The 14,539-nt window shown below is 33.3% G+C and overlaps 1 protein-coding gene across 1 annotated transcript; it reads right to left on the bottom strand.

Annotated features, from left to right (window-relative positions):
• Positions 1–8,992: 8,992 nt before the first annotated feature.
• On the bottom strand, positions 8,993–10,858 carry LOC107637608 (Pectin lyase-like superfamily protein). The gene is made up of 5 exons (XM_016341005.3): positions 10,584–10,858; positions 10,327–10,489; positions 9,733–9,939; positions 9,391–9,638; positions 8,993–9,213 (listed from the first exon to the last, which is right to left on the bottom strand). The coding sequence occupies exons 1-5, from the start codon at positions 10,856–10,858 to the stop codon at positions 9,060–9,062; spliced, it is 1,047 nt and encodes a 348-aa protein (XP_016196491.1). The 3' UTR covers positions 8,993–9,059.
• Between the last annotated feature and the right edge of the window lie 3,681 nt (positions 10,859–14,539).

Raw genomic sequence — 14,539 nt, 5'->3', positions numbered from 1 at the left:
AAGATGAAGAGAGAAGGGAGGGAGAGAGAGAAAGAAAATGGGAGAGGGAAAAGAGGGAGAGAGAGAGAAACAAAATGGGAGAGAGAGAGAGAGAAAAGAGGAAGAGAGAGAGAGAGAGAGAGAGAGAGAGAGAGCAAGGGGGAAGGGAGGGAGAGCAAGGGAGAGGGGAGAAAAAGAAAAGACATGGAGAGAGAGCGAGAGAAAAGAGAGAGAGAGAGAGGAGGGTAAGAAAGAGGAGAAGGAGAGAGAGAGAGGAAGAAAAAGGGGGAGAGAGAGGAGGGAGAGGAGAGAGAGAGAAAAAAGGGGAGAGCGAGGAAAAGGAGGGAGAGAGAGAGAGAGAGAGAGAAGAAGAAGAAGAAGAAGAAGAGAGAAGGGATGAGAGAGAGAGAGAGAGGAAGGAATTGGGAAAGAGTGGGAGAGGAGGGAAAGGAGAGAGAGAGAGAGAGAGAGAGAGAGAGAGAGAGAGAAAGACGAAGAGAGATGGGAGGGAGAGGAGAGAGAGAGAGAGAGAAAGAAAGTGGAATAGAGAAGGAGAGAGAGGAGAGGGAGAAAGAGGAGGAGAGATAGGAAGAGAGACGGAGAGAGAGAGAGATAGAGAGAGAGAGAGGGAGAGAGAGAATGGAGGGAGAAAAAGAGGAGAGAGAGAGGGGGGAAAGAGAGAGAGAAGGGAGAGAGGGGAAAAAAGAGGAGAAAGAGAGGAAGAGAGACGGGAAGGGAGAGGGAGAGAGAGGCAAAGGAGAGAGAGAGAGAGAGAGAGAGACGAAGAGAGATGGGAGGGAGGGAGAGAGAGAGGAGAGGAAAAAAGAGGAAAGAGAGAGAGAGGATGGAGAGAGAGGAGGGAGACAAAGAGGAGAGAGATAGAGAGGAGGGAGAGAAGAGAGAGAGGAGAGGAAAAAAGAGGAAAGAGAGAGAGAGAAAGAGAGAGAGAGAGGAGAGAGAGAGGATGGAGAGAGAGAGAGAGAGAGGAGAGAGAGGAGGGAGACAAAGAGGAGAGAGATAGAGAGGAGGGGGAAAGAGAGAGAGAAGGGAGAGAGGGGGGAGAAAGAGGAGAGAGAAGGGAAAGAGGGGGAGAAAGTGGAGAGAGAGAGGAAGGGGAGAGAGAAAGTGAAAGGAGAGAGAGAAAGAGTATGTAAAAACTAATTTTAGAGTTTAAATAAAACCAGTTTTAATTTGGTTTAAAACTAAACTGAACCATAAAAACTGATTTTTAATAAACTGGTTTTCATAAAAACTATGGTTTCAGTTCAGTTTTTTATTTAAAAAAACTGGTTTATTTAAAACAGTTTCAGTTCAGTGAAACTAGTTTTTTTGCACACCCCTACTTATCGGAGCTCCTTGACACCATATATGGTGGAAGCTCTTGTATGCACTCAAGATTATTAGGTAATAGATGACCCATTTGGACTAATTGAAAATTTTGAAGAGATTGAAAAAGCTGAACAAGGTAATATATATTTTTTTCTTATTGCTTGTTTGTTACTAATTGTTAGTTTTCTATAATTAATGAGATATTTTTTTTATGTAGGGAGAAATTCTTCAACAAATATTGGCACGCTTGTTTCTCTTGAAGATGATTAGAATATTGTAATGGGCCAATATTGTGTTAGTCTGTTAGATTTGAATTAGTTTATTTTAACTTCATTTAGGTTAGTATCATATTATATCATATTTTGAATATTGTCATTGAACAAAAAGTAAGACCATGCTTTAGTTTATTAGTATGTGAATATTTTATGATTCTTTCAACTTTTGATTTAGAGAGAGAGGGGAGAGAGAAAGTAGAAGGGAGAGAGAGAGAGAAAGAGAAAGGGAGGAGAGAGAAAGGGGAGAGAGAGAGGGGGATAGAGAGAGGAAGGGGGAGAGAGAGAGAGAGAAAGGAAGGGGGGAGAGAGAGAGAGGAGAAGGGAGAGAGAGTGGGAAAGGGGGGAGAGAGAGGGAGAGAGAGAGGGGGTAGGAGAGAGAGAGGAGAGAAAGAGAGGAGAAGGGAGAGAGAATGGGAAAATGGGGAGAGAGAGAAGGGAGAGAGAGTGGGTGGAGAGAGAGAGAGAGGGGAAGGGGGAGAGAGAGAGGGGAGGGTAGGAGAGAGAGAGGGGAAGGGAGAGAAAAGGGGAGAGAGGGGAAGGAGAGAGAGAGAGAGGAAGGGAAGAGAGGGAGAGAGAGTGGGAAAGGGGGGAGAGAGGAGAAGGGGAGAGAGAGAGGAGAGAGAGAGAGAGAGAGAGGGGAAGGGAGAGAAAAGGGGAGAGAGAGAGAGAGGAAGGAGAGAGAGAGAGAGAGAGAGAAAGAGAGAGGAAAGGAAGAGAGGGAGAGAGAGGGTGTAAAAACTAGTTTTAGGCATAAACCAGTTTAAACTGGTTTTTTTAATTAAAACCAGTTTTATTTTTATGAACTGGTTTAAACTGGTGCACTGTATTATAAACTGGTTTAAAACCAGTTTCTTATATGACAAAGCAGTTTGGTTCAGTTTCTAAACCATTTAAAATGGTTTAGTGCAGTTTCAGTTCAGTTTATGGAAAAACTGAACCATGCACACCCCTAGAATTTGGTGGTGGTGTTGGAGGCGGTGTGCATGGTAGTGTTATTGAGGAATTTGGCAAAGGTGGTGGAGTCGGAGGGAGAGTTGGTGGAGGTGGTGCAGGTGAAGGCTTTAGAAGTGGTAAAGGTGACAGTGTAGGAGGAGGAGTTGGTGGAGATGGCGATGTTAGTGGAGGCTTTGGAGGTGATAAAAGTGGTGGTGGTAGAGTGTTTGGAAGTGGCAAAGGTGGCGAGAGAGCTGAAGGTGGCGTAGGATGAGTATTTGAAAGTCGTAGAGGTGGAGGAACTGGAGATGGTGGTGGTGGAGTGCTTGGGGTTGGTAGAGGTCAGGGCTTCGTAGGCAAAACAAGGTGGTGGATTCGGAGGAGAAGTTGGTGAACAAGATGGTGGTGGCTTTGGAGGTGATAAAGCTGCTGGTGGTGGAGTGTTTGGTAGTAGTAAATGTGGTAGTTGACTTTTTTTTGAGGTGGTAGTGGTGCTGGCAAAGGTTTTGGAGGTGGCAAATATGGTGGTGGTGGTGGTGGGTTCTTTAGAGGTGATAGAGGAGGTGCTGGCAAAAGTTTTGGAGGTGGCAAAAGTGTTGGTAATGGTGGTGGTAGATTTTTTGGAGGTAGTAGTGGTGCTGGCGAAAATTTTGAAAGTGGTAAAAGAAGGGGTGGTAGTGGTGGATTTTTTGGAGGTGATAAAAGTGCTGGCAAAGATTTTAGAGGTGGTAAAAGTGGTGGTGATGGTAGATTCTTTGAAAGTGGTAGACGTGGTGGTAGTGGATTCTTTGGAGGTGATAGAGATGCTAATGAAATTTTGAAAGTGGTAAAAGTGGTGGTGGTGAATTCTTTGAAAGTGGTAGAGATGCTTGCAAGCACTTGGTAGTAAATGTGGTGGTGGTGGTGAAATGTTTGAAGGTGGCAAAAGCGATAGTGAAGCTAAATGTGATGCAAGTGAAATGTTGAAGGTGGTAGAAATGGAGAAGGAGTTGGAGGTGGTGAAGGTGGTATTGGTGGAGTGTTTGAAGGTAATAGAGGGGGCCTTCGGGGGATGTGAGGGCTTTGGAGATGCTAATGGTGGAGGCATGGTACATTTTTATTTTTAATATTGGATTAATAATGAGGTTTTTATAAACGGTGATCTATTGTGGTATTTTTTTTTAAATATGGGATGATTTAATTTACGGAGTACAAATCGGATCGTTCAATTTGTAAGAGATACAGAAATTGGTTCGTTCGATTTCTGTACTCGGATCGTCTGATTTGTGTTTAAAAAATTAAAAAAATTTTGGAGTACAGTCAGATTTGTGTACTCCAAATTTTTTTAATTTTTTAAACACAAATCAATGGTCCGATTTATATACCCAAATTTTTTAAACACAAATAAGACCTTTTGATTTGTGTACCTCCCATAATTTTAAAAAACACCAAAAATTATTACCTTAAGGTATAACACTCTTCCTACCTCCATAACCAAATTTTTTAGCCAGGCCATGGTGGTCGATTTTAAATTAAATTTTAAAAAAATATGACGTGGTAATATTGTGCAAATATTGACTTTTAGCTATCTATTAATGTATAATTTTTCCCATGTAATATTATAGTATAATGTTTGAGGTAAGTTCTAAAATTGTCCCTAATATTTAAATCGTCTTATTTAAATTCTTAACGTTTTAAAATTGCCTCAATATTATCCGCCGTTAGGATCTGCTAACAGAATTGACAACGGAACAAAATTAAAACGATTTTGAAATGTTAGGCACTTAAATACGACGAAAACGTTAGGGACAAAAACAATACAAAGAAATAAATTTTAATTTTATCTTTTAATAATATCAATTTTTTACGGTGCATAATTATTCAATTATTTTTTAATCACATCTAAGTAAATTACATTTAATCATATTACTTTTATTCTAAATAAATTTATTTTTTATAATTTTACTCTTAAAGATTTTTATTCATCATGAAATATTTGTAGAATGACTAGTATATAAACGTGTGAAAAGGAAAAAAAAAAGCATAATACATATACAATAAAGTATAAATAGTACATTTTGTCTCTAATATATCGAAACTCTTTAATGTTTAATTGAGTTAAACTTTATTTTTAATTTTAAAATAAATTTTATTTTTATTTTTTAATAATATCAATTTTTTACGGTAGATAATTTTTTAATTTTACTCTTAATCACACTATTTTTTCTAAGTGAATTTTTTTTTGTTTAATTAAGAGAAAAATTAGAAAAAATAAGTAATTATTTGTCGTAAAAAAATTGAAATTATTAAAGAAAAGATTATTAAAATTTATCAAAAGGTTAAAAATAAAATTTAATTAAGTTAAACACTAAAAAAGTTTGGTATATTAGAGACAAAAAATATAATTTATATTTTATTATATATGTACATACTCTTTTATTTCATTTTCCGAAAGTTTATATACTTGTCATTCTACAAGTATGAGTAAAAATCTTAAATTATTAATGCAATTCATTTCGTTAAAGTTCATTATCATTTTACTTAATTTTGTAATTTTTTAAAGAGTAATGTATTGTTTTTGTTTCCAATATTTTCGTCCTGTTTAAGTCCCTAACGTTTTAAAATTGTCTCAATTTTATCTCACCGTCAATTCTGTTAATAGATCACTAAAGATAGGACAATATTGAGACGATCTTAAAACGCTAGTAACTTAAATAGAACGATCTAAACGTTAGGGTCAACTTTAAAACCTACTCCAAATGTTAGGAACAAAAACAATACTTTACTCTTTTTGAATTAACTATCAATTCGACTTTTGAATTAGAGAGCTACTCAGATAAAAATGTCTAAAATATTTTTTAATAATTAAAATTATATATATAATCGATTAAATTGTATTGTTTCTGTCATAAGATCGAATAAACTGATTTGGCTAAAAAATTAATGAACGAAATTTTAAATCGATCTAGATTAATATTTTTTTTAATAAATAATGACTATAATATTCTATTATAAAAAATGACTAAAATACTCATATTATAGCAACATTATTAATAAAGGACTAATCAGGCCATTAAAGTCTCTTTAGAGGTGAATAGGATTTTATGTAATGAAAGTCTCAAATGGATAAGATATCCCTTACCTAACAAAAATGACTTGATTAAAGATTAAAATGCTACTATCTTTTCTAAATTTAATTTAAAATCCGGATACTATCAAATATCAGTAGAATTAAAAAAGAAAATAAATATAAAATAGATTTTATAGTACTCTTTAAGCATTATGAATGGAATGTAATGTTCTAAGAATTAAAAAATGGAGCAAGTGAATTTAAAAAAATTATGAATAATATTTTTAACTTATACGTTGCTTTTGCTATAGTTTATTTAGACGAGTATTTGTATATTCTAAATCTTAATTCCATGATAACACAGAGAAAAAAATGTTAGGATTTAAAATTTTTAAAATATATATATATATATATATATATATAAAATAAAAACATTTTATTATTTTTTATAATAAGAGTATTATAATTATTTTTTATAAAAAAATATTAATTTAAATCGATTCAATATTTAATTCATTAATTTTTTTATTAATCAATTTATCTAATTTAATTTTGACAAAAATAACACAATTTAATTAATTATATATATTAAATTTTAATTATTAAAACACACCTTTAAAAAAATATTTTAAATATTTTTATGTAAGTGACTTCCTTTAAATTATTAGCACTATAACAAAACGGTTCAACTAGGTATCCTTTAAAAATCGTACAACATTCAGCCTTTTATTACAATAATTAAAAAAAATTAAAACAAACACAACTAAAAATTATGAATAGATTTATTGTCTTTTTAAAATTAAATACACATTCAAAATACAATCTAAAAAAACTGAAATTTAAAATTTAAATTTTAAATTTTTGTTTCAGATTTAATATATTTAATTATTAATATATTATAATTTAAATACATATCTAAAAATCAAATTATTCAAAATTCAAAATTTTGATTTTAAAAATATAAAATAAACCTTAAACTATCAAATTATTAATTAAACTCGTACAAAACACTCAAAGACGCAGAGAAGTCACGTTTCGAAAATTCAGAGGCGCACATGTAAAACTCAGAGGTGCACATCGAGAAGTCATCCTCCGCTGTCGTTCATCCTCTTCTGCGCTCATCCTCAACGCTGCCTTCCTCCTTTTCGGCGCTCATTTACAACGCTGTCTTTTTAATGTTTAAATTTAAATTTTAGATTTATGATTTTGGATGTGTTTTAAAAATATTTTCTGTATAGCATCATAATTTTAGATGTGTTACAATTATTTTTTAATGTTTAAATTTAGATTTTAGATTTATGATTTTGGATGTGTTTCAAAAATATTTTCTGTATAACTTCATAATTTTAGACGTGTTATAATTATTTTTTAATGTTTAAATTTAAATTTTAGATTTATGATTTTGGATTTTAAAAATATTTTTTGTATAACTTAATATTTTAGATGTGTTACAATTGAAAAAGAAACTACAATTGAAAATATTTTAGTTTATGTATATAATTATATTCGACCATTCATAATTGTATTATTAACATTTATATTGTATTATTAAAGTTGACTGATTTTAGATGTGTTTTAAAAATATTTTGTATAAAATATCATACTGTCAGATGTATTATAAGCGAAAAATAACAACACAATTTTAAATTAATTGTTGATTATATACTTTATTTGCAACAACTTTATTAATAAAATTAAATAAGATCAACCTTGTTCCAATTAAATCAGCAGAGTGTTTTTATGTTTAAATTAAAATATAATTAAAAATGTTGAACATGATATTTCTTAACAAATTACATAAAAACACATGTGAATATCCCATAGAATAAGGAATTTAAAAAATTGTATCTGGTGAAGTTACGAAAGTAAAGCAAAGTCACCATAACAACCAATGAAGTGGGTGGGTTTTAAAATTTAAATTTAAATTAAAATCTAATTATAGATATGTATCTACAAAATAAGAACATGTTACACTAAAAAAATAATTAAATATTATTTAAATCTGATTAAAGGCTGATTAAAGGTTGATTAATATTGTACGACTAGCATTTCCCATATTATTTAAATCTGATTAAAGGCTGATTAAAGGCTGATTAATATTGTACACTAGCATTTCCTATAACAAAATAACAAAAATGACTCCCAAACCACAATCGTCAGAACCAACACTTCCACCCACCATGAGTACCATCCACTCCTCTTCCCCATCGCCTTTCCCTCTCCTGTGTCCTCACTGCCTAATTCCTTTCACCTTCCCTATCACCTTTTCCTTTGTCGTCGCCTACACAAACACAAACACTCTTCGAAGCAATCCATGAGTCCAAGGTCCCATTCGGAGGCTCGAGCGTGAAGCAGTGCAGTTTTGGACCTCGTTCATCTTCTTGAGAACCTTCGAGAGCCTCTCAATGACGTCATTTTTATGGTTGTGGTGGATTTTTTGTTCTAGCAAATTGGGATAGGAGGGCCAACAAAAGTGTCAAAATTTCTCAGAGGGAAGGGTAAGAGGAAAGTTGACGGTATGAGTGTATCAGTGTATGACCACTGTGAAGTGGTTGATGGATAAAGAGATGACTTTTTTTTGAGTTTAAGGTCGAGTTTCTAGGGATGGAACCAGTGACAATTCAAAGTGAGAGGATGAGCTGAGTCAACTCAGTGGGACGGAGATGGATGGTGGGAGTGAGCCAACGAGAGTAAGTGAGTTGGCGCCAAGTGTAAGTATGTAAGGACGGAGCTAGATGAAAGAATAAAAGGAATTAAACTAGAATTTATATATAATTTATATGTAAAAATTTATAATGTAAAGGGTCATTGCCCCCTTTTTCCACTACGAGGCTTTGCCCTTGAAAGTATGATAACTCGGTTGAAGGAGCAAGTGGCGCCAGAGAAGGAGTGGCAAGTATTTGGTGTGGTGAGTCTCGAGGTGGAGAAGAAATGTATGGTTCGAGAGAATCTGAGACAAATTAGGATTAGGATTTTGCAAGAATTGGAAATAAATTAGGTTCTCAATAAGAATTGTTAGAGGTGAAACTTGATCGATCTGTACAATAGATGTCACATACTTACATTGGCAATTCTGTTTGCCATCTTAGTCAATTGCATAAATAAAAAATAGGCTTTTTTCTATGATTGAATATTTTTGTAGTATTTTTAAATATTTTGGGTCATTTTTGTGGTAAAATTCTTAACTTAATCATTATAAATAAGGAGATAGACAATTTTTTCGGTGTCTAGCTTAGGTGGAATATGTTTATTTCTTGTTAATTGCAAATCAACTAGTTGCCTTAATTAAAACTAAACGAGCACGCCAAAGAAGACAGGAACATGGAACTTGTTAATTCAAACCATTCTTAAACATGGATTCTATCTATCCTAGACTTGATTCTCATCATAGAAAACTTAATATATATATAAAGTACAAGCTGTCTTAACAAAGTGGGTATGTATCTAGCTATACGTGTTTTTGAGTGTGCCTTTGATGTTATGGGTGAAATTAATTAGTGCCACGCTGGCAACCAATTCTTGCCATCTATGTAATCAACAGACAAAAATGAAGCAACTTCTTGATCACTAAGTTGTCTTGACCATGAAGCTCTTCCCTCTCTTGTGGCTCCTGGTCCATAGCACTTGTACTCAGCATGATACAGATTCCTGCGGTTCAGTTACCATCATTAATTAATTAATTAATTAATTAACATTAATAAAAATTTGAGTAAATATCTAAATTAATTTTTTAGAAATTATTTTTGTTTTTGATTTATTTTGTTGTTCTCTAATAAAAGGTAAGTGTGTTTCAGTGTTTGTGTATGATGATGAAGAGTTTCTTACTTTGTGGGACCATCATAGCTCCAATTCGTCCAACCCTCAGGAACAACCGTCTTGGAGAGATAAGAGTGAGCAAAAATGGTCCTAGAATAAGGACCCTTAGCCCTTCCTAGGTACACCCCACCAATGCCATAAACCCTGCATTTATTGAATATGAATCCACTTATCTCTCGTTCACTCTCCCTGTTTTGTGCTGTGATTGACCCATGAATTGTGACCCTTTTGTCATCAATTACAAATATCTCACACCCCTGTATGTGTTATATGAATCATCGGCATTAAATTAATTAATTAAAATCAAGAAAACAGATTAAATTAAAGTTAATTAATTAATTAATTAATTACCTCAAAGATGGATCTGCCACGGCCAAAAATGAAATCAATTGAGCCTTGAATGTAGCAAGACTCATAGTAGTGTCTGCCTTTGTAATCAAAGAGAGTGTTATGAGTACTGAAAAATGCACAATGGTAAAATGCAATTTTATCTGCAGCCACAAATGCTGCCACCGATTGATTCTGTGAGGTATATGCAATACCCGTTGGTGCTTCGTTCTGCATTAATGTACAAATATTTGGAGTTATAATTATTTCTATAAATGTCCTAAAATTACTTCTTTCAAAAGTTAAAGTGATGAACATGAAACATATGAATGATTATATTTCTAACCAGTATCATTAGATAAGAGTTTCTTTTGGTTTTTGAAATTTTTTATAATTTTTTTTATTTATCTTATGTTATTTTTTTCTCTTTTAGGAGAATATCAAAAATCAAATTTTAAATTTTTTTATCATAAAATTTTTTATATTATATTATAAAATTAATTTTTTTTAATTTAAGTTAATTGGAGAAAATACAAATGATTATACCTCTAAGAATGAGACTGTTTTTCAAATATTGACCTATCAAAACTCGTAATGGGAGATATAATAAGAGCGCACCTTGAAGCTAATTCCAAATGCAATGAAATCACGGGCTTCAACTTTGAAGGTAGCAGAATCAATGTTATCGGAGGAGCTTTGAGACCAAACTATGGCTGTTCTTCCCTTTCCATTCCCTCTCATGAATATGTAACGCTTAGTCTTTGGTATGTGTACCCTTTCTCTTTAAATCATTAATAATATGAAATTATTATAAAAAGAACAAGGTACTAATTAATTAATTAATCAATAAATTTTGACTTGATTTAATTCGGTACCTGTATACTCCTTTCCTAACATGGACAATGACCCAATTGGAATTCCCTTCGGGAATGGAATCAATGGCAGCTTGAACAGATTTGAAGTCCCCATTGCCATTAATATCTACTTTGATGGTGCGATTAATTCCTAACTTTTGTGTTAACAAAGGAGCATCTATAACCTCTTTCTCATTAATAAAGCCAAAAGCAGAACATGGCATGCAAATGAGAATAATTATTGACACTATTATGGATGATATTATTGCTGAAGAAGCATGAAAAGAAGAAGCCATAATAACTACTACTTAATTAGGGGGTAATAAATTTAAGAATTTTAGTGCTTAATTAGAACAATTGTGTTGTAGTGGGTGGTGGCATGGATGCATGTGTTTGTGTGAAGCAGAAGCATGGGAAATGTGAGGCTCTTAAGTAATGGGATTTTCATTATATTTGTTGTATAATTAATAAGGATGTTAGGGAATTAGGTAAAATTGAGCGTCGTTGAATTAAAGTACGATGGGTTGGTTTCAAGATCCTTTCTATATTGGAGGGCGTCCATAAATTCCTTATATGTAGTTGCATGTATATGTGGGCAAATACGGCAAGGTTGTTATTCTAACTAATTAACTATTAGCATTTTCTAAAGTAATTTATTATTATATTAAAAAAATTGGACTTTAAATAATAAAGATATAGATATATCATCCTATCAAATGACACCATGACTCTTTAAGTGCGTGTTTAAAAATGAACCCTACATCAAAAGGCTAAATTAATCCCTTAATTACTTCTTGGTTATATATATTAACGCTAAACCAACAATAATATTGTATGTAATCAAAATTTATGATTGAATTTTAATCAAAATAAAATTCACCTTTAACATGATATACATGCTGATAAGGGAAAAAAATAATAATAAAAGACATGAATCGAAATTGAATAAAAAATGATATATTGAAATTGAAATAGAAACAAAAAGGATAGGTTGAAATTGAATGCAAAGAGAATCATTTAATTTTTTATTCAATTTCTTGATGCAACAAAAAATGGATTCTTCAACCTAACTTGCACTATAGAAAAACGTTGAATACCGTCACATTTAGCATCGGACGTGTGCGGCAGGTTTACCAATGGATTTACCGACAAATTTGACAATAAATTCATCGGGTAAAAAAGTTATCGTCGAATTTGATTTTCCGACGGTAAATCCGTTGATAATAAATGGAGGAAAAAAAAGAAAAATTGGCGTGAGCATTACCGTCTGATTTACCGGCAGATTTATCCCAGGTAATCTTGATTAGTGCAACGCTGCATTTTGATCACTCACAAAGCAGATTTAGCCGCCGGTAAATCCGACAGTAATCTTGCCCTAAATTCAAATCACAAATCCTCTCCCTCCTTATTTTGGTATTACTCTCTCTCTCTCTCTCTCTCTCTAAAAAGCAAAAAACCCTCGGCCCACCCCACCCTCCAGCTCTCTGACTCTCACTCCCACTCCCACACACAGAGGCACAACGCCGCCCCCTCTCCCCCAGCCCTCTCACTTTCACCTCGGTTTACCGCCACCAAACGCTCGCCTCCATTGTCGTGCCTCTGGTCGGATCCACCGCATCATGTGCTCGCGAATCGCGTCTCGCCGCGCTGCGTCCCCATCTCTCCCTCGCCTCTCTTCTGCGGGTGTTGCTACCTGCACTGCACTGCACGATTCTGCAGCTACAACAACAGTCAACATGTAAGTTCTTTTTAGTTATTCGAATATTCTATATTAATTTTTAACAGTTGGTTCATCGATTATAATATGATTTATGAATATGATTAGAATATGGAAGACGTTGAACTTAAAATGTTGAAATAGTTGAAATATTATTGTTGATTTTATTGTTGAACTAGGTTAGGGATTGAGTTTGTTGACTATGAATATGCTTATTTTGTTAATTATTGAATTGGTTTATGAATTGGTTTTGCTGATTATGAATACAAATTGGTTGCTCTAGATTCGAGAAATTGAACAAGATAATGAAATATGTGCTTCAAATGCTGATCCAAATGCTAGTGCACCTTCTACTTTGTCAAAACATAAGGATAATAAAGTGGTATGTCTTATTTGCTATTTTGACTGTCAATGAAACTGTAAATTTGAATGGTGTAGCATATTGTGATATCGTCTTTAAAGCTTAAGTTACTTCGCTTTCGCAATTGTACTTAGCCCCTTGGTGAATTGAGATTATATGAGCAAGTGCTAATTTCAAATGATTGAAATTATTTAAATGCAATATTTTTTTCATGATCATAATTAAATCACTCTTAGGAGTAGGAGATCAGTTCTGATCCTCAAGATAAATATTCTATTGGCAGTAAAGTTTAGGCTGTCTGTAGTGAAGATGGAGAATGGTATATTTAGCAATTAATTTCTTTCGATGCTTTGTGAGAAGCTGAGTGAGTTGCTGAAGCTACAAAGTAGGCTATCAAATGGAAAATTACACAAGCGGCAACTATCGATGTCCAATCGCGAAGTTTACTGGCAAAGCTTCGCATAGAAGTGGATGACCTTGAGGATGTGGTAAGTTATTTAATAAGATTATCATTTCCTAATGTTTTCCCCTTATCTATAAAATTTATTAGTTTTTATACATAGAATGCTTGCTACCAGCATTAATGGTGTGTTTGACTAAACTGCTTTTGCTATCTAGATAGTTTTGAGTATGTCTCTTGCTCTTTCTGCCACTTCTGATAATTATTTTCTAGATGACTACCAGATCGTACTTAATTTCTAGCTCCATTTTCCTTCTAATTATTATTCTACAAAAATTGAAACAAAAGATTTATAATTTTGTTGCGTTAAACTCAACATGACTTACTACATTCATGGATTCTATGTGCGTTGTGCTCCGTCGTCTTCAGTCTCTTCGTCGTTCATATCATTGTGCCGACCATAATGCTCCGTCTCTCTCAATCTCTGCGCCTCCGTGGTTGCATCTTCCAACGGAGTCTATGTATGACTTATTCATTCATTGTTATGATTTCTTGTTTATTATAACTTTAAAATTTTCAAGCCTTAGGGTTTTTATTTATTGAATTCTCTTTGTAAATTGTGTTTATTTCTTGAAACATGTAAATTTTTTGTTCTGGTTCCGTAGGATTTTTTTTAAGTTTTGTTTGTAAACTTTTTATTTGCTGAAATATGTTGTTATATCATTAAACATTTTACCATCAAGTTTCGAAATCAGTTGTTCAATATATTAATTTTTAAATAATTTTAAAAAAAATTAAAATTTAAGTTTACCGTGTGTTAAATCCACTGATAGTTACTAATTTAATTATTAAATAATAATATATTATCATCAGATTTACGGGAGAAAAATTCGTTGATAAAAATTACCAACGAAAATATTCCGACGGCAATTAGCGGCGAACAAAAAAATTTGTCGATAAATTCGACGATACTCAATATTTTTCTTGCAGTGTTGTCCACACCATAGATTGGGAATTTAATCGAAGAGACTCACTCAACCTTCTATCCAATTCCCTGATGAATCTTTTTTAAATAAAATAAATATTTTATTTACCAAAGTATACAATTTGTAGATTTTTTACCAAAATGCATCATATCTCTTATCTCGTTTACACTATAAACGAGATAAGGCACGAAACAAGGTGGCCATGTCACGTTTGGACACGTGGTATGTAATGGCCTTATCTCGTTTCTAATATAAACGAGATACGTATACTCTTATTTCGTTTACATTGTAAACAAGATAAAAGTGGAGGAGACCTATATATATATATATATAGCGCACGCCGATGCACACGATACGGACATCAACCGACTAAATGCAATATGACACATTGCTGGGGCAGTCGACTTTGAGGTTGGTGTTGTTTTTTGCTTTATATTTATGTTAAAGCATACATGTCTAGCCACACTTAGGGTACTTTTATAGAAGTAGTATGCAGCATATGTTAAGCGAATG

This window comes from Arachis ipaensis, chromosome B4 (genome assembly GCF_059453495.1).
Source record: "Arachis ipaensis isolate K30076 ecotype BB chromosome B4, ASM5945349v1, whole genome shotgun sequence".
NCBI classification, from domain to species: Eukaryota; Viridiplantae; Streptophyta; class Magnoliopsida; order Fabales; family Fabaceae; genus Arachis; species Arachis ipaensis.
Note: the sequence above shows the minus strand (reverse complement) of the source record. Positions and strands in the feature narration are given on the sequence as shown.

What these genes read in the sequence shown, in the direction of transcription:
- LOC107637608 (XM_016341005.3), bottom strand. Translation starts at nt 10,858, where the DNA reads ATGGCTTCTTCTTTTCATGCTTCTTCAGCAATAATATCATCCATAATA. An exon ending in GTTAGGAAAGGAGTATACAG is followed by an intron (nt 10,490 to 10,583) that starts GTACCGAATTAA and finishes AATGATTTAAAG; the next exon opens with AGAAAGGGTACACATACCAA. An exon ending in CATTTGGAATTAGCTTCAAG is followed by an intron (nt 9,940 to 10,326) that starts GTGCGCTCTTAT and finishes ACATTAATGCAG; the next exon opens with AACGAAGCACCAACGGGTAT.